General features: G+C 60.3%; 1 protein-coding gene across 2 annotated transcripts in view; it reads left to right on the forward strand.

Moving 5' to 3' along the window:
• The window catches only part of LHPP (phospholysine phosphohistidine inorganic pyrophosphate phosphatase), a 119983-nt gene extending 104146 nt beyond the window's left edge, over window positions 1-15837 (forward strand). For both annotated transcript variants that reach the window (XM_036899085.2, XM_057506446.1), the window contains one exon: window positions 14964-15837. In XM_036899085.2, coding sequence (XP_036754980.1) covers window positions 14964-15060 — 97 coding nt within the window. In that variant the 3' untranslated portion in view covers window positions 15061-15837. The remainder of the gene's footprint in view (window positions 1-14963) is intronic.
• The last annotated feature ends 3196 nt before the right edge of the window (window positions 15838-19033 follow it).

A 19033-nucleotide genomic window follows, 5' to 3' on the forward strand; every position in this document is an offset into this window, starting at 1 on the left:
GGACTCTCCATCCCAAGGGTGGTGGGTTTGAGCCCCTCTGACACCCCCTGGCTGGCAGCTGGGCAGAGGGACCAGGGCAAACTGCAGCCCTGGGTAGTCTGGTGATGGTTGATTGACACTGCGGGTGCCACCCGCCCCCAGGGTCACCTCCATGCGCCTGGGCGAGCCTGTGCTCTGTAACTAACTGATAGGCTCTGCAAAGCAGGTGACATTTGCCACTCCCTGGCTGGGTGTTTGGCCCCAGGGACAGCGCTAGCCTGGTCTGGTGAGCCCTGGACCAGGAGGGGCTGCTGTGCCTCTTGATTTGTTTGGCTGAGATGGAGCATTACCCTTGACTTTCCAGCTTTGTTAACACTTCCAGTGAAGCAGTGACAACACAAAACTAGAAACTTCGCTTCAGTTACTACATGCGTGAGTAAGACAGCATCACTGTAGCCTCCAAGGGAACTGGGAAGCTTCGTAAGGGGTCCCCGTTATCCTGCCGGGCAGACAGCTGTCTGCTTCCTCGGCTTCCTTGCCTGCCCCTTCCTCAGCCGTGGGCATGTGCACGTGGGACTCTCTCATCCCCCCTTTCCCCCTGCATCCTGACGGTTGTTCGTGCTGCATCGGATTTTATGGAGCAGATAAACCATGCTAGACTCCATTGCCCCCCCCATGGTAGGACGTTTGGACCCATTCCTTTTCCATTGTAAATAGCACCACTGTGAACATCTCTGTAAGTATCTATAGCTTTTCTTCCTTCAAGTCGGCAAACTTTCATTGAAAACTTTACAGACTGTGCATGAGCCTCTTTAGAATGAAGTCTTTAGGAAAGATTTTCAGGAATGGGGCCAAAGAATGTGACTCTTTATCTACAGCAAATCGCTCTCCCACAGACGCGTTGTCAGTCTGCATCCCTGGGGAGGAGGATGGGAAAGGAGACTGTGCCCCAGGCAGCGTGTCTGAGGACAGATGGGAAGGCCACGCTGTCACTGCAGAATCCCGTGTAGGGGCCTGGGAAGCCATCGCAGTGGCTGGGGTGCCACAGATGAGACCCGTCCTGCAGGGGACAGTCCTCACGGACCAGTGTGTCAGTTTCAAAAGACAGCAGCCCCTCTTTGACCGTCGGAGGGCTTCTTGAGGCCCACTTGGGATGATTTGGTCTTTTCCCCACTGCCTGGCCTCAGCCTCGCTGCCTCACCGCGTCCTGAGAACTCGTGCCGGCTGCTGCTGGTCAGCCCACCGCTGCGGGCCGCCAGCCTGCGCTCACCCGGAGCCTCATGCCTGCCGGCCTGTCAGTCCTCGTGTCCATGTGCCTCAGGAGGGGAGGTCACTGCTCAGGCAGGTCAGAGGCCGCCCGCCCCCGGGAGGCCAGGCAGCGCGCTGTTACCTCCCTCTGGGTGCCGGGAGCTCCTGCTTGCGTTGGGCGGTGGGTGGGAGCCAGCCGGTCGTGCTCTGCCCCTGCCCGGCAGGTCCTTGCTCCGAGGAGGAAGCTGACCTGGCAGTGAGCTGGGAACTGTTTCTCCTCCCTCATTAGTGCTGGAGGCTCCTAATTAGGTTAGTGGTGACAGGAGAGTAACTTGGGAACTCACCACAAAGAGTATTAGCGCCCAGCGCCTAACGTTGAAGTGTCTCATTTACTGTCTCATTTGAGAGGCCAGGCTGCCGCTTCATGGCGGAATGCGTCCTCCCCATGTGGCGGCCTCCGGCCCCTCTCTCCCGCCCTGTTGCCGGTGAAGGAGCTTCCCGAGTCACCGGGGCCCAGCGCCGGTGCTCAGCCCCCTCCTCGGGGCAGGCCCTGGGCCGGGCTTGGGCCAGCGAGGGCACACTGCAGGCCACCAGGGTGGGGCACGCCTGTCACCCCAGCCCAGAGGCATCCTCAGAGACCTGATCTGAAAGATTAGGGCTGAACAATAAAATCCCAGCACAGGGCTCATTAAACAGAGGCTCGGGGTTCCACTTGTGCTGCACCTGCCTGCCCCAAGCCCACCGTCCCTGAACCACCTGCCTGGGACTGCATCTGCCTGTCTCCTGTTGGCCTCTGAGGTGGGATGCCCACCCACAAATAGGAGAGAGGAGCAGAAGAGCCCGGAGGGGCAGGTAGAGCACCTGGTTTTATGAGTGGAGACCCCAAAGTCCAGAGAAGAGAAAGGACTTCTCTGAACAAGGGCTGGTAGGGTGGGAGCTCAGGACCAAGGGGGAGATAGTTTGTAAAAACTTGGGCCGAGCAATCCAGTGACCTGCTGGGCCAGGCATTGGGAAGTCAGGGGAGCCAGCTGAGCCAGTCTGGGCCCAGAGCCTGGCTATTCCCCTTGGAGCCACAGAAGAGGATCCTTGGAGTGAGACGAGCAGGGGTCTGCTCATTTGGGAAGAACAACTTACGAACTTCTGCAGAATTCCCACTGGAGCCTCACTGTGCGCTCACACAGGATGGGGACAAAACCCTCCTGGTTTGTGCTGCTAAGAAGGCTGACCCTCCTGAACAGTCATCCGCTTCTGTATAATCCAAAAGATTTCCCTTTTTTGCTTTGGCTGCCAGGGAACTCAAAGCTAGTTGTTTTGCTCAGATTCCTAGGCCTCAGGTACAGGTATTTTCCCTCTTCCTCACTGTGGTTTCTGAACTAACCTCCTCTGGCTCAGTCTAGCGTACACATCTCTGTGGGCCTAGGATTCCTAGGCTACCTGGGACACTTACAAAAGTACAACTCTCTATTTCATCTGTGTTACGTGGAGCAGGAGCCCGTTCTTTCATTGCTGTATGCTGGTTTATCATATGACTAGACCACAGTTTATTCATTCTGCTGTTGATGGACACTTAGGTTGTTTCCAGTTCAGAGTCATGACGAACAGAGCTGATGAAATGTTCCTGTCCACGCCTCCTGGTGAACACAGCCTCATTTCTCTAGGGCATATACCCAGGATGGAATCGCTGGGTCACACGGTATTCGTGTGCCCTGGGTTAGGAGATGCTCGCTAAATGTTTCTCCAGAGTGCCGCACCATTTTGCACTCCTGCCAGCCGTGTGTGAGCATTCCCATCGCTCACATCCTGCCCACACTCGGTATCTTTCACTCCAGCCTCTCTCGTGGGTCTGCCATGTGCACTCAATGCCATGTGGCTCTTAATTTGCACGTCCCTGATGGCTTGTGATGCTGAGCACCTTTCCACGAGTGCAGTGGCCACTTAGACCTCCTAGTTTATGAAGTGCAGCTTTTAACCCTTTTTAAGTGGAACATGTGCAAAGTAGGTAGAGGCTGGTAGATCAGACGTCCCGTGTGAGTCCCGGGAAGGCCACGGAGTTAATGAAACTGCGTGTCTGAGCTCAGGCAGCACCTGTCACGGAGTGAGAGCCCACAGGCCATGCCCCTGACAGCGGCCGGGGAGGAGCAGCCCGGCTCACTGGCAGGGAGGCACTGTGGTGCAGGAGGCCTTCCTCCCGAGCTCGCAGGCCAGGACAGAGGTCTGGGGATGGGCTCTGTTCTGCCCCTGGAGCTCTGGGCAAGTTCCTCGCCTGTCCTGAACCTCAGGTTCCTAACCCGTCAGGGGAATATTGGCACCCCCTCCCAGGACAGCTTGAGGAGGTGTCAGCATGGCGCCCTGCACACCCCTGTTGACAAGATCCCCCAGCCCAGCCACCCAGCTCTGAGCGTGGTGGTGGCAACAACATCAGGCCTTCAGTGAGTGAGGCTGAGGGATCCCCCACCGCCCCGAGGTTGGGAAGGGCCACCCCCGCCCTCACCCTCTCTCTGCTGGGCCACCCCAGGAGAGCCCAGAGCCTGGGTGTGCAGCTCCTGGGTCAGCTGGGCGAGCTCTGACCTCACGTGATCTGGCTGCAAAGGAGAAGGGGGGTGGGCGGTATTTCTGGGGAGGCCAGTAGTGAACGCCCACCCTTTGCCCCTGGGCCAGGGTGGGGGCCCGTGCTGACCTCTCGGGTATTTGGCTGTTGGAGAGCACATTGCCAGGGGCTGGGCCAGCTTGTTTCCATCTAAACACACACCAGGTGTTCAACATGTTTTCATCAAAATATCATGAACAGCTGTCAGGGGCTCCTCTGCCGGGAGGCCGGACGCCCAGCCCTCGGCAGGCCCGTCCCTCTGCCAAAGTGAACCTTCCAGGTGAGCCCCTGCCCACCACCTGCGCACCCAGCCCCCGGCTCCCGCTGGGGCCCGGGCCACGCTGCAGGTGCTCCCAGCCAAGTCGGAGGGCAGGTGGGCTCCTGGCACCGGCTCTGCGGCCCCAAGCACGCCCCCTGCTCTGAGCCCGTAACTGCCAACTGTAAGGTGGCGGCAGTGACGCCCACCTCCCGAGCTGCTGTGGAAGCCAGAGGAGCTGAAGCACGTGAGCCCTCTTGCCAGGCCCCAGGAGAGAGGGCTCTCGGTGACCGTTACTGTTATGAATAATATTATGAAGAGAGCATCCCGTTGGCTTGGAGAAGGGGAACCCAAGGGCAGGCCTGGGGCATAGGGGGGGTCGGGACCCCCCAGCGGCCGTCCCTGTCTCTCAGAGGAGCCCAGAGCGGCCCCACCCCCACTCCCCGCACAGTCACAGACATGCCTGCAGGTCTGCTGTTGGCCCTGCCCGGCTCACTCATCCCCAGGGACCCTCCTCGGCCCTGGGGGCCACTGGGCTGGTAAGAGTCCCTTGGGGAGAGGCCCCCTGGTATTTGGCCCTCAAGACCTGCACCTTCTCTGAGGTGGCACCTCCTCCCCAGACATGCAGCCGAGGTGTGCTTCCCCAGAGCAGCCCTGGACCTTGCCCCTCACCTCTGGCCAGAACGGATCCTCAGGGGTTCTTCACCCACCGCAGTCCAGGCCTGTCACCCCTTCACCCCCCGAGAACACCCATCTGCCGTGTGCCCCACCCTGCGCCACCCGCATCACCTCACCGGCTCCCCACTGCAGCCCTGGAAGGGGCAGCCCCACTTAGGGATGAGAGGCTGCAGGGTGGCTGGGGCCGGCCCAGCCCAGCCCCCAGCCCGCGGCTCAGGCCCCTCTGCCAGGTCCAGCGGGCCGGAAGAGTGGCCGGGCTGCGCGCCTCTGCCGGGCAGCCCCCAGCCCGCCTGGCTCGCATTCCTGTCTCTCACGGACCTCTAGGCTCAGGCCTGAAACGCTTTCTGGGGACAAAAGCAGGGGAAGAAAGAGAAACTGCCCGCTGCTATTTGGGTGATGTGGGGGAGTCCTGGAGGGACGTCTGATGGCCGGCTGCTCAGGCCTGACTTGGGGCTCCCTGGGGGCGCTCTGCCTTCCAGAGCTGCATCTGCCCCGTGGGCAGTGCTGCCCCACTTCCCGTGCAATTGTTGGGCCCCGTTCTGGAAGGTGCCAACTGGATTCCCTGGGCCTGAGTCCCGGAGGCCTTACAGGTGTTCATTCATTCGGGGTAGGATGGGTCCTGGAGACCACAGGATGAGGGGGGTGGGTGTGAGACGACGCTCTAGGCCGTGGCCTGGACAGATTGGGGAATGTGACAGGAGCACCAGAGATGGGAAGTCATAGAGGGAGAGAGGAGGAGTGGCCCGTGGGCGCTGGGGCCACCTCCTGGGCTGTTTAGGGAGACTGGATTGGGTCTTGGTGGTTGGGGAAACTGCAGGGTGATGGGGTGCCTGCTCAGACCTCTCGTTCCCTCACTCCAGTAGAGTGATGGGTGCTCAGCTGGGGTGAACACATGTGCCGTGGAGCACAGACCAGGCACCTAACCGAGGTGAGGGCTGGGGAAGGGGCTTCTGGGAAGGCTTCCCAGAGGAGGTGACTAGTGACTTGGGAAATGAGTCCCAGCTAGCCAGTGCTTTAAGGCAGGGCAGCAAATTCAGATACCTGCAGGGTTCTGAGTAAAATAGACCTAGTCAAGGAGAGGGAGGCAATAGAGAATAGTGGGTAGTGTGGCAAACTAGAAGCTACTTGCTGCATTCAAGGGATCAGCTGCCACACTGCAACAGCTCGCTTCTGTCTGTGGAATGCCGTCTCACTGGTACTGGATCTTCCAGATTTTCAAAAGAAGCTAGATTTTGTTTTTCATTGTGTGGGCCCCACTGGAGGCCACCAGTTTGTGGCTCTGGCCTCACTGTGCGTGTGAATTTGGCAAAGCCTGGGGCAGGGGCTCCAGCCAGGGTTGGGGGTTCAAGAGACCTAATTTGTTCATGTGGGGCATCTCTTGAGACCACCACCATACCAGTGGGCAGCCATGCGGCTCCCCTACACGTCCTCAGCACATGCCACCTCTGTTCTCAGCAACCCTGGGTGCCTGCAGCTGACAGGCAGTGAGAACCCGCAGGAAACAGCTGGCGCCTTGGGGTTGGTTCTGGTCGACAAGGTGCCACTGGGCTGAAACGTGCCATAAACAGGCCTGTTTCCTCTGTGGACAGAGTGGCCTCGAGAGTGGGTGCCATGGTCCACAGTGAGATCCCTCCGTGGCTGGGCTCGGGTCCTGACTCTCGTGCCTGCCTGGATGGCTCCCTTGCTCCGGCTTGGCCCCGGGTGCTGGTGGCCGCGAGGACCGGATGACAGGGAGGTCCAGCACCTCTGGGCCTGCCCAGCTGTGGAGGGGCTGTGTGCAGCTCTCAGGACCCTGCATGAATCAGGCCTTTACTGTCATTTTTCTCATTGGTTTTCCACCATCGCTGCTGTCCTCACTGCACGTGTGGAAGCTGGCAGACACTTCCAGGGCCGCCTCTGCCTGGAGCAGGTCTGGAGGTGCAGTGCATCCCTCCCCACAGGCCTCCCAGTCTGGCCAGAGGCTGACCAGCACATGAGTGGTTCTCACTATGTCCCGTGAGCCAAGGGATGTATCACTGAAGTGAGCCTTGATTTAAATTTGTGGATTTACACCCCCACTCTGCCATTTGCTGCCCACAACTTTGGACAGACCCTTCCCCTCTTGTGTGTGTGTCGTCACCTCTAGAATGGGTGGGTCATGGCGCACCCCCAAGAGGCTGCTGTGCAGGATCCATGGAAAATGCTCCTCAAGGCCCACTGCAACAGAGGTGGTGGCCAGTGCCTGCTGTCCCTTGTCCTGTGCAGTGTCCATTGTTCCCATCCCCCAAGCCAGGTGAGCTTTGCCTGCATCTGGGGCCTGCCTGCTGGCTGGGCAGAAGCTCTAGTCTCTGGTGAGTCCCTTCCCCTGCCTCAGTTTACCCACCAGGGCTTAGAGCCCCCAGCAGTCGTCCAACAAGCCCTCCTTCTGCAGTGAGGGACTCCTGGTCCTTCCCAGCTGGAGGACAGGTCAGCCAGGGTGCAGTCCTGGGTCCTGTGGCACCACCTGCCTAGAGGAAAGAGGTGCCCTGAAGGCCAGCCCTGCCCCTCGCCCCAGCTCACCCCACATCCAGATAAGGGTCCACCAGGAGATTATAGGGACCGCTGAGGCCTCAGGTCTGACCCTCCCCTCTCCCTGGCTGCCCCCCAGCCCAGGGTGGGGGTGTCTTCCAGTTGGTGGGCACAGGCCCCTACCACACCTTGAGCTCCTCTGACAGGCAGGGGTGGGAGGGATGGGGAGGCAGCCAACCTGCCACGCCTCCCCCTCCGCCCACTTTGATGCCAGGCCCCGGCTCCGCTCTTCTTCCCCTGAGGGGCCTGGCTCACCACCAACACCCAGGGACGACCGTGTGAGGAGGGCCATGTGGGTGGTTCAGGCTGGCATGTCACCCAGGATGCACCTCTGCTTTCTCTGTGGACAAAGACTCCATGGGAGGTCTTTGTCCTCCCACATCCCCCCACCCTCCCCGTACAGATGAGCAGAGGACCAGACTGGGGAGGCCCAGGTGGGAGCTGGGGCGTGGGGGGGGGCTTGGCCGCTCCCCCTGGTGGAGCCCTGACTCCGCCCACGGTCCCAGCCAGCGGAAGAGTGTGTCCCCCCTTCCCTTCCCTGGAAGCCTCTTGCAGGCCTGGGCTCTTACTTCATGGTGACCTCCTTGCAGGCAGGAGGCAGGGGAGAGTCCCCTTGTGAAGGAGGCACTGGGCAGACCTTGCCTGGAGCAGGGCTCGTGGGCAGGAGTCCTGAGCGGGTTCTTCTCAAGCAGTAGGTCCCAGCATTTGCCTGCAGGTGCCCTGGGAGTGGGCCTACCTCTGGGCCTGCCCCACCCACCCCAACACCAGAACCCAGGTCCTGGGGACAGAAGGGTTGGCCCAGGGGACAGGTAGAAGCAACCCATCCGAGATCTGTGGCCGCCTCCATCCTCCCGGCTACCCACTTACAAGGCCACTGACCTGAGGGCGCCTGCCAGCAGCCAGCCCGGGTCAGCGGGTCTCTGGCTGCCCCAGTGGGCCCCAGCATCCCGGGCCAGCAGGTGGACAGACCTCATGCTTGGGCCAGGGCCAGTGGCAGGGGTCCTCTAATCGGCCTTGGGCAAAGCGTGGACGAGGTGGAGGCAGATCTGGCATGTTCCTCCTAGCTTTCTCCAGAGCCCACTCGCTGGCCCAACCCGCTTAGGAAGGACTGCCCAGGCACCTGGGTCCTGGACTCCCAGGGCTTAGATGGAAAGATGCCCTCTGACCAGCTGTGTCACCTCCGGCCTCATGGACCGACACCCTCTGTCCTTTTCCTCCAGCCTCGTCAGCACAGCTTGGGGTTGGCGCCAGTGTCCTGATGCCAGTGCCCACGTCCCTGAGCTCACTCGGCTGGCCTGCTCTCAGAGCCTGTCCTCAGCCAGCGGGGGTGCGGCTGGCCTTTCCAGAACAATCAGGGACAAGGGTGCACGCCCCTCCCCATGCGGGAGCCTCTGACCCGGCCTGCCTTGAAGTGGGGGAGTGGGGGTGCCTTCCCGGGGGCGCTGACCCCTCAGGACTCCGCAGGAGAGGCTGCACCTGTGTCCCTTCAGTCAGCAGAGCCGGGGGAGCCGCTGGCTCCTCTTGGGCTTGGGGAAGGGGCGGGCATGGGTGACACCATGTTCCTTTGGCGGGTACAAAGCCCGTCCCTGTGAGCGGTCCAGGCCACGGCACAGATCGGCCTTGTTCTCTGCCTCTGTCATTCCTCCTCTGCTCACAGGGCTCTAGGGGGAGGAATAGCTAATGACAGGCGGTGCCCTGCCCGGGTGGGGGTCTTTGTTCATTCACTTGATGGCAGACACTTCCTGGGTGCCTGCTTTGGGCCAGGCTGTGTGGGTGACCAGGGCAGGAGGCCTACCCCTCTTCCACGCATCCCAGGTCAGCGGGCCACCTGCAGGTGCCTAGACAGAATTGCACAGGGAGTGTGAGGGCAAGTTCTGTGTGCTCAGAAAAGACAGCATCACACCTGGGGGACAGGGCATAGGGTTTCAGATGGGAACAAGTGGGTGAGGTCTTGCAGGGTGAGTAGGAGTTTGCAGGGGAGCAGGTTTGAAGAGCATTCCAGGACACAGAATGGACAAAGGTGTGGGAGGGCAGTGACTGCCTAAAGAGCAGGGGGCCCCAGACGCTGGCTGGCTGGCATGGGGAAGGAGGGCACACATTAGGTGGACTTGGGTTAGGATGGACTTGTAACTCTGCTGAGGAGCTGGGCTGTGACATGGGCAATAGGGAGCCACCAAGATTTACACGAGGAGAAGTGGGAGCAGGTGGGCATTTAGGGAAACTACTCTGGGAAGAGGGAAGGAGGAGCCAGTGGAAGGGGAGGGGAGTGGGACACAGGAGGCTTGAGCAGAAGACCCCACCCCACCCTCGGATGGGGGCCCGGCTTGGCAGTGGGGGTGGGAGCGAGGCTGGCTTCAGGCCAGCCTCCTGCTGCCGCCGCTTCGAATCCCAGCTGTGCCTCCCACCCAGCTCCTGAACCGGGCGGCGGGATCCCCAGGGCTGCTGGGCATGGAGGGCCCACCCACAGGCACCGCTGGAGACACCAAACGCCACCCCAGGAGCCCCGGAGAGCAGAGAGGGCCCTGCCGGGAATCTGCCTCTGCTCCCACCCTTGGGCCAGGACCTGAGGGTGCACCCTCCCTCCTAGTGAGGGCAGTGTCCTCAGTGACCCACGTTTGTGCATCAGCCTCCTGAGTATAGTGACGATGATGCATGAGGGGGTCCAGACTGCATGTCTGCTTTTCTGGAAGCTTCCCTGGTCCTTCAGGTCCCTCCATAAACATCCTCATGCCCTGCCATGGGAGCCCTGGTAGGACAGAGGGCAGGATGGAGGAGGCCTCTGTCTGTCTCTTCCCCCACGCACCCCCCGACTCACACACACATCCTGCTCTGTCCTGGCAGGCTGCTCAAGGTCAGGGGGTGTCTTGCCCCTTCTTCCGTCACCTTCTCTGCTCTGTTCCCACTGCCAAGGGGCGTGTCTTTGCTGGGCTTCGTGGTTCAGCCTCCGTAGCATGAGGCCTCTGAGGCCCTGGAGGTCCCGAGTCTGGCCAGCTGGGGTGGGGCGCCCTCATGCCCAGCCCACTGGACCAAGCGCAGCTGCCCGGGGGCTTCAGCAGCTGGGGGCAGGCAGGCCTAGACTGAGTCCCCTCCCTCTACGCAGCTCTCGCATAATTAAGACACGAAAGTCCATGATTTCCTCTGTTGGCAAACACCGGCCGGCTGCTAATGCAATTCTTTCTTTTAATGGATTCTTGAATTCAAATGATATGTTATTAAACATAATTAGCCAGGCACTCAGGTCCTGTATGCCCAGTGAGCCTGGCTAGAACCTCATTACGAAGCGTCTTCCTTTATGGGCGGATTTCTTGTTCCCTTTTGGAGTCTGGTTCACTTGACTGGACCATAAACCTGGCCCGAGGGTCTGGTGAAGGTGTCCAGGGTGGGGGTCCTGGGTCAGCGGCCCGGGGACGTGAACGACCATTCAGGACTGGGATGTTTGTTGAGTTTTTGTTGCTCTTTGAGCTGCCACACTGACCTTGCTGTTATGGAGAGAAAAATTGGGAATCTGAGGAGAATTGGTGGGAGGGGCCATGCAGTGTGGGCAAGGGGCTCAGCACCCAGGTGGGCGCAGCCTGAAGCCTGCCCAGCCATCCCACTGCCCCTGATAACCCCTCACGGAGCAGGAGGGCTGGAGGTCCCCCACACATCACAAAGTGGGGCTTCAGAGCTGCCCTTGGGCCCCAGGGGGAGCTGAGGGGAGCTCAGATGGGCACATCCTGGACTGTGCAGGGCTCAGGCCTCCTGCACACAGGCTGCCCGAGAGCTGAGACCAGGGGCCCCGTGGCAGTGGAGCGCCGTGCCTGGCCTCCTGCCGGCCACCTCCTGCAGGCACCTGCCCTCACCGTGCTGGGGCTGTGGGCTCCGGGCTGTCGGGCCATCCGCCGGGGCCCGGTCCCAGCCTGCTCGCCCCTCCTCCGATGCTCATGTTACACATGTGCCCCCACCACGCACACTCGCCCTCTTTGTCTTCCCTGCACCTCCTGGACTGACGTCTGCCCGTTTGTCTATCTGCCTCCCACCAGCCCGTGTGCGCAGGGCAGGGCCCAAGGCCGGGCCGCTGCTCCATCTCCCTGCCAGCCCCAGCCTGGCACACAGCACACCCCCGACAGCTTCCACGTCGAGTGGCAGCACCGAGCACCGCGCCTGGTCCTTCCGCCTTATTATTATCTCGTTATTACACGTGTCCCTCATCAATCCAATAATCTCGGCTGTGTCTAACGAGGAGTTTTGGCCAGCATTTCAGAAAGTTGCCCGTTTCTGGGAAGCCTCCTAGTCCTGTTTGGTGGTGGCTCTTGTTACCCTTTGTGTCCTATAACTCAACTGGAATTGTCTTTTTTATTTTCCCTAAGATCTGTGTTAATCCTAATGTCTTGGGTTTTGGTCCGATCAATAGACTAGTTAAGAATTCTTCAAACAAACAAACAAAAAACCCTCCTCATCACGTGTGTCCTAATATTATCTTCACCTAGAGACAAGGGCTCCAAGGCCCAGAGGGTAAGGTGCTTGCCCAAGGTCACCTGGCAGGTAGAGGATGGAGCCATGCTTATCCTCAGGGCACAGATGAGGAAACTGAGGCAGGGGGGTGGGGGGAAGTTATTGCCTGTTCAGGTCTCTGTCTCAGAAGGCTCTTCCTGCCCACCCTTCTGTGCCCTGGGCCAGGCCCACCCCGTCTCAAAAATGGAGCTGCCCAGAGAAGGCTCCCTGCCCCCACCTGCTCCGGAAGGACCTGAGTGAGGGCACACATCAGCAGCCACGGGGGGACATGTGGTACCCTCACTGGATGCTTCTGCCCACTGGGAGGGCTGAGCGGGGAGCACTGGTTTCCCAAGAGGAACCTCCCACAGGAAGGGCTGTCCCCAGAGACCCTGGGTGGCTGTGGGTGCCATCCACAGGCGAGCGACACAGAGGTGCCCAGGGGCTGGTGGATGGCCAGAACCAGGAGTGTGCAGGCCTCTGCTGTGGGGCTCAAGGAGTAGTGGCCTGGGTCTGGCAGGCACGCGTGGTCTGTTGCCTACTCCTTTGCCTTTACGCTGCTAAAAAATACAAAACAATTCTCAGCCTGAGGGCTGTGCAGAAACGGGCTGCAGGCGGGATTTGGCCCAGGGATGGAGAATTGTAGCAGTAATGGGAAATAGATACCTTGGTTTGAGGTGTAACATGTGCCTCCCAACTATGTTATATGTGCATTTAAGGTGCACTAAAAATAACCCATTTCCCCTATGTGCCATCTCTGTAACCACCATCCAGGTCATTATGTGGAACACTGCCAGCATGCTGGTCACATTCCCCCAGGAAGTTGGCATCCTCTGGCCTCTGCATGGGAGGGATGGGTCGTGTATGTTCTTGAACTTGGTATCAATGGGCCGTCCGGTTTGGGTTTCTTGAGCCTGGCGTCTTCCGTCTGGCGGCATGTCTGTGGGCCTCGTGCCCGTTCAGCGAGGATGAGGACTCACTGCGGGCAGTGGTGTCACATGCTGTCCAGCAGGCGCACGGGCCAGTCCGTTTCTCCATCGCCCCTGAGGATGTTTGTGCGGGTTTGGCCTTCTAGCTATGAACAAGTAAAGCTGCTCAGAACATTCTATATGTCTTTCGGTGAGCATGTCGGTGCATTTTTGTTGTGTGCATGCCTAGGAGTGGAATTGGTGGGTCACATGTAGGTACTGATACACCGTTTTCCAAGGTGGCTGTGCTAGAGACGACCTTTGATAGTGACCAGTATGCAGTTCAGCACTGATGTGGGAGAACGAGAACCCTAAATTTCCATGTGCACTAGATCGTGTCTGTGATGGCAAGAACGACATAATGCCTCGAAATACTAACACTGAAACGAGAGTTCCTCTCACTTGAGTTGCTGATCTGGTGGGTGGTCATGAGGGTCCCTACGCACTTGTCCCCTTTTCTTATCCCCAAGGCTCATGGTTTGGGGCCTCACCTATGAGGGAATCATGTGGCCTCCAGGCACTTACGAGCATGTTGATCCATAAGCCACAGGGTGGCCGCTTCGGGAAGGCCGGAGGAGCGATGCCTGCTGGCCCTGGCATCTGTAGGTGGCCTCTGTGCTTGGAGTAGGCGCTGCCAACCCAGCACTTTCTGGAGGGTATGGGAACAGCCAGCAGCCATGCATGTTGGAGGCTCTGGCACCAGTTTAAAGCCAGGAATCAGAAGAATGAGGTCAGATCTCAGCTCTGGTCTTCCCTGCTGTGTGACCTTGAGCAAGTCTCTGAACCTCTCTGAGTCCCCACTTCCTCACCTGTAAGATGTGGTACCTACCTCCTTCCCAAGGATGTAAGGAGAAATTGATGTGAGATGTGTGGGTCTGTGCCTGGGACCCCAGCAGGAGGGAAGGTGGCCTCAGCCCGTGTGAGAGGGTAGGACAGCAAGTCAGGGTCCTTGCGTAGGAGCTTGGCATGGGGCAGAGCCATAGGTGTGCCCACCCAGTGATAAGGGGTGTCCTCACTGCCCACCCTGCTTCCCGGGCTGCCCCTGTGGCGCCCACCCAGGTCCAGGGTCTCAGGCCACTGGGCTGAAAGCCCGTTAAGAGAAAAGGTAGGTTGCTTAGGATAAAAAGCCATTTCAGATAAAGTGCTTCATAGAAACCAAACCCTTCAAAAAGGACATCTTGGCTTTTAGGGTGTTGTCAGAACCCACTTCAATTACTTCCTTCCAGACCAAGGCAGAAGCTTCCGGGTGGGACTTCCGAGGTGGGGGGAAGGTGCAACTTTGCGCTTTCCCAGGGAGCTTGGGTCAGACCTTCGGGTGATCTGAGCAGCAGGCCCTGATGTGAGGCCGCAGGGGGACAGCCCCCACCCCTTCCAAGCTCCAGGCCATGAGCGGTGGGGGGAGGCCTTCCGGTCACCAGGACCCGACTCCAGCCCACAGACCCCTGGCGGCCCCTGGTCCCCAGCTCGTCCCTCTACTGTCAAGGCTCTGAGGACGTCCCAGAAGCCCACCCCAAGCCCGTCCTGTGGCTGGGGCTCCAGCCCACTGCAGTTCCACGTGTCCACCCTGAGCCCTGCTCTGCTTCAGGACTCAACCCCCAGCTCCTCATCCTCAAAGCCCCCACACGGTCCCCTTGGTGCCACACAGACCCCATGGGTGCCTGTGCTTAACGCACGGCCTCACCCGCCCTGTCCTCACTATCCAGCCGGACCTCAGAAAATGTCCAGTGAATGCATGAAGGCTTTGGGAGGTTCTAGTCCCCCAAATCCCAGCCAGAGAATGGCTTTCCCAGGAGGCCTTCTCTGGTGGGCAGCAGCAGCCTCAGGGGGCACTGGCCAGGTGGCATGCAGGCCCCCCGGGGTTTGGGCAGGAAGGCGCCCAGAGCAGGGTCAAGCTCATGGCCCTGTTCTCAAGGGCACGATGCTTCTGCTGGCAGCACGGACGCAGCAGGGGCCAGTGGGCACGCACCACGGGGCTCTGAGCACGCTTCCCACAGAAGGGGTTTGGGGAGGTATCCAGGTGAAGGGGACAGGCAGGAGGGGGGGGTGTTTCCCAAGCAGGGGTGCCTGGGATGGGGGGATGGGGCAGAGGGGGCCAGGTGCTGGCCACCAGCGAGGCTGCCTGACCAGGCACAGAAGGGTCTGGAGGTTTCCTGAGGACAAGGCTGGGAGAAAGCAGGCTCAGAGCGGTCGCCTAGTCCACTAACTGTCCTGTGGCCCTGCCCTCCAGGCCCAGCGACGAGCACCACCCGGAAGTGAAGGCTGATGGGTATGTGGACAACCTTGCAGAGGCTGTGGACCTGCTGCTGCTGCACTCGGACAAGTGACGGGCCTTGTGGGAGGGCCCCCCAGCCTCCTGCCACCCCTCTGCAGTGCCCGGACCACCCAAGGCCCTGTCCTCTGCCCTGAATGGGCAGTTCTGCCCCCCGGCCTCCCGCCACCTCTCTGCAGTGCCAGGCGGTTCTGGGCTGCCCTGCCCCTGAGCTTGAGCCAGCCAGCCCTTGCCTCTGTCTCCCTCTGCCAACCCCTTCCGCCCTCCCTGTCCCAAGTCATGGGCTGAGCATCCCCTCCCCGGATGGTGAGGGGTTGGGACAGACAGCCCTCCGGGCAGGGGCTGGAAGGGCTCCGGGAGGGCCCGGTCAAGACCCATTTGCTCTCCGTTCCCTCCCGGTCCTCTAAATGCTCCACCTAATGGCCTCGGAGGCATTTGCCCTCTGCCTCTTCATTAAACATTCCTGTTTTAGCGAGGAACCCAGAGAAGGCTGGGCCTGCGCAGTCCACGTAGCCCAGAGCTGAGCCGGCCTCCTAGGACTACTGGCCCCTGACCATCCCCCGGGTTCCCACCAGGCACCAGAGTGGTACTTAGCCTTCCCCACACACCAAACTGCCAGCCCACCATCTTTCCTGTCCCCATCAGTCACCTCAGGAGCCAGAGGCTAGGGCAGCCCCCAGGGGCACTGTCCGGCAGAGCAAGGAGTCAAGCCTCCAGAATTCTGGTTACAGGCCTAAGGGTACTTTCTGGAGCCATAACTCAAGAACTTTGAATGTACCCTGCCCAGTGGATATAGGAGGAAGCTAATAAATAAACTCTGCCATGACCTGGTTGACTGGCACTTTGACTGAGGGCCGTGGGGTGAGAGGCAGTGGGCAGGGGCTTGGCACTATCTCTGGTCCCACCACGTGCTTGAAACACTGAACATCAGAGAGCCAGGACCCCAAGAAACCTCACCTGCACCAACCTCTTTGTTTAACAGATGGGGAAACTGAGGCCTCGAGGGGTCAGTGAGCTGCCCTAGGCCTTACTGGGGACAAGATGGACAGGGCAAACGTCAGCCTTCCCACACGGACCAGCCCCACGGCCAAGTATGGGGAGGTGAGGGCTTTCTGAATTCCCTCACAGCCTCTTTTAGGTTTCAAAGTCCATCAGCTGAGCAGATAACTGGATTGCTGTCTCTCCTCAAATCAATGCAAAAGCTGCTGACAAATCTTGGAGCCAACTTCTCATTAAAGAAGTCCTGGGTCCTCCAAAATAGGATTTCCACTGAATGGAGGCAGATGATGATAAAACGCTGGGTCCTGGGACCTGAGCTCCCGGCACAGGAGCTGGGCAGCAGGGGCTGTGCAGCCCCCAGGCCTTGCCCAGCAGGCTGGCCACCACTAAGTCAGGGTTAGGAAGAAACAGTGGCTGAGTCTTCATGAAGATGAGAGGCCACCAGGCTGGTGTCATTGGCATGCAAGGGAGGAGGAGCATTGGCTTATTAGCTGGAAAATATGCAAATTGCCTGCCCCTCAGTGGGGTCCCCTGCTTACAGCTTGTCAGGAGACAGCACTGCGGCTGGAGGGCAGGCACGAGGGGGCTGCAGCTCACTGGGGCTCACGGGGAGACCCCAAGGGGCAGGCCTGCTGCATTCTGTTCAGTTTTGCAGGTCTTTTCCTTTCCTTTTCAGGCTTCTGGGCAGGAGCTTGCAGCGTCCCTCTGGAGGAAGGGGGCTGGTGTCTCCTCTCCATGGACAAGCAGTGCCCCCTCTTGCAAGCTGCTGCCCAGGAGTGGGGGTGGGGAGGAGGTCAGAGGACAGCTCCTGAGGATGCAGACCCCTGCTTTGGGCAGAGAGCGTGCAGCCCCCGAGCGGTGGGCTCAGTGGCCGTCACTATCTCCATTTTACAGATAAGGAAACAGGTGCGGAGAAAGTGACTTGCTTGTGGGCTGACGGTGAGGGCAGAGCTGAGACTCAAATCAAGGTCTGACCCTGCACCCCATGCTTCCTAGTCCCTTCCACAACCTTCCCATGGGGGTGGCCTGACCCCTCAGGTGAGCCAGCGTACTGGCATCTTCCCTTTGGAGGCAGAATATTCTTCAGGACTGAGGTCCCTCCCGCCTCCCTTGGGGGCGCCATGTCAAAGCCTCAGTTACCTCCTCTGTAAAAGGGCGGCCTCCTTTCTTACCAGGCATTCACTGAGCCCTGCGGGGACCTGGCCGACCCAGGGCGCCCTGTCACCTGGCCGGGCGTGACCTTGTCAGCTGCCACTCAGGGCGATGGTTCTGCCCAGAAGCAATAAGGACCTGCCTCATCCCTGGGTCCCTCAGGAGGCCCAGCCCTGGCCCGCCCCAGACCCTCCTTCCACAGCGGGATGGGCAGTTCCAGGCCAGAGATGCAAGGAGCCACTGGCCTTGGGGGGCTGGAGTTTGCGACTGGCAGGAACTCGGGAGACACTGTGCAGAAATGGACCCTCAGAGCCCAGGGTACAAGCCAGCTGGCTCCGTGGCCCTTCCATCGGAGCCCTGAGGTGAGGTGGCAGCCTGCCCCCAGCCCCGCTGCCCCGCAGACCGTTCCTGGCTCTGGGGTTGCCCAGCAGAGCTGCTCTCAGGAGGGGAAGGGGTGGCTGGGGAGGACGGACCAATCAGTGTCACCTCTTTGGGAACGCAGGGGCTTCACCTACCTGGACCTTCTAGCGTGAGGGTCCACACATTACCAGCCCTGTGCCAAGTGACTGTGCCCACTGAGAACCCACTCAAACTGGGTCAGTCCAGCGAGAGAGCTCATCATCTCACCTGACTCCCAAGCCCAGGCCTGCTGGATCCAGGTGCCATGAGGTCCCAGGCCAACCCGGGAGCAGGACAGTGGCTGCGCCCCCCCCCCCCAACTCCTGCGGGAGAGCAGAGGGGGTGTGGCACCAGGAGGACGTGAACACGGGACGGCCACACAGCTCACTGATGTGAGGCTGGGGGAGGGGCCGGTGGGCCCAAGTCCTCAACGTGCTGTGTGCCCGCCACCGGGCCTGGTGGCTTCAGCACCCTGCCCCTCCTTCAGATCTGGTTACAAGCTGAGCTGGGCCCCTCCACAGGCCCAGGTCTTCCAGCTGGGCCATTCCTGCCCCTTGCAGGGCAGCCGTAGGCAGCCGGAAAGGGGCACAGAGGTGGGGATGCACGGGGACACTGGGTGCTCCTGGTGTCACCTCCTGCCCCAGGCGGTCAGCTGGTGTGACCATCCTCTTCCTCCTCTTCCCTCTCACAAGGTCTGACCCCTGTTCCTACTTGAGAGCATTTCCTTTTTGCCCTCTTTCTATGAGACTGTTTTAAACAGTCTTGAGCCACACTGCAAGTCTAGTGTGGTCCTGAGGGCCTTTTTGCATTACAACCTAGCTACACATGAGCAAACTGCTCAGAATTAGCACGTTGCCTGTGTCCCACAGGCAGTGCCCATGGCAGATGCAGGGGGGAGATGGCCTGGCTGGGGGCAGACCCAGTGGCAGGGCACAGAGTCTGTGCCAAGGCAGAGTCCTGTTTCAGTGCATCTCGGGGTGCAGGAGGGTGTGGCGAGTGTCCGTCCCCTGCCATGGGGCCTTGGTGGTGCAGGGAGCAGGTGGCCGGCACTAGGCGAGCTGAGTCGGACAGCAGATGCCCTGACAGCAGAGCCAGCTTGGGGCGGGTGCCCCGTGAGGGGCCTTGTCTGAGGGGGCAGGTGAGGGGCTGCCCAGGGCTAGAAGGCCCATCCAGGGCCACTCTGTGCCCTCCCCTGGGGAGGATACGTGGGGGCCACTGTGCTTGGCAGAGCTTCTCCTGGCCTCTGCCCTTCCAGGCATGGGGGTCATGAACGGGGTCCTGGGCCTTGGCGCTGCCAGGCCACCTGGGGAGAAGGGGGCTCCCCTCCCCACACTCAGCCAGGGGTTAGCCGGGGGTCCCTGATCTGGAGGGCCAGGCAGAGAGGACATGTGCTTCAGCCTGTTCCACGCGTCACCCCTCTCATGAATTAGGGGTTCACAGACCATTTGACAAAGGATCTGCTGCTAAAGAGAAAAACG

The sequence above is a fragment of the Manis pentadactyla genome, chromosome 8, assembly GCF_030020395.1.
Source record: "Manis pentadactyla isolate mManPen7 chromosome 8, mManPen7.hap1, whole genome shotgun sequence".
Lineage (NCBI taxonomy): Eukaryota > Metazoa > Chordata > Mammalia > Pholidota > Manidae > Manis > Manis pentadactyla.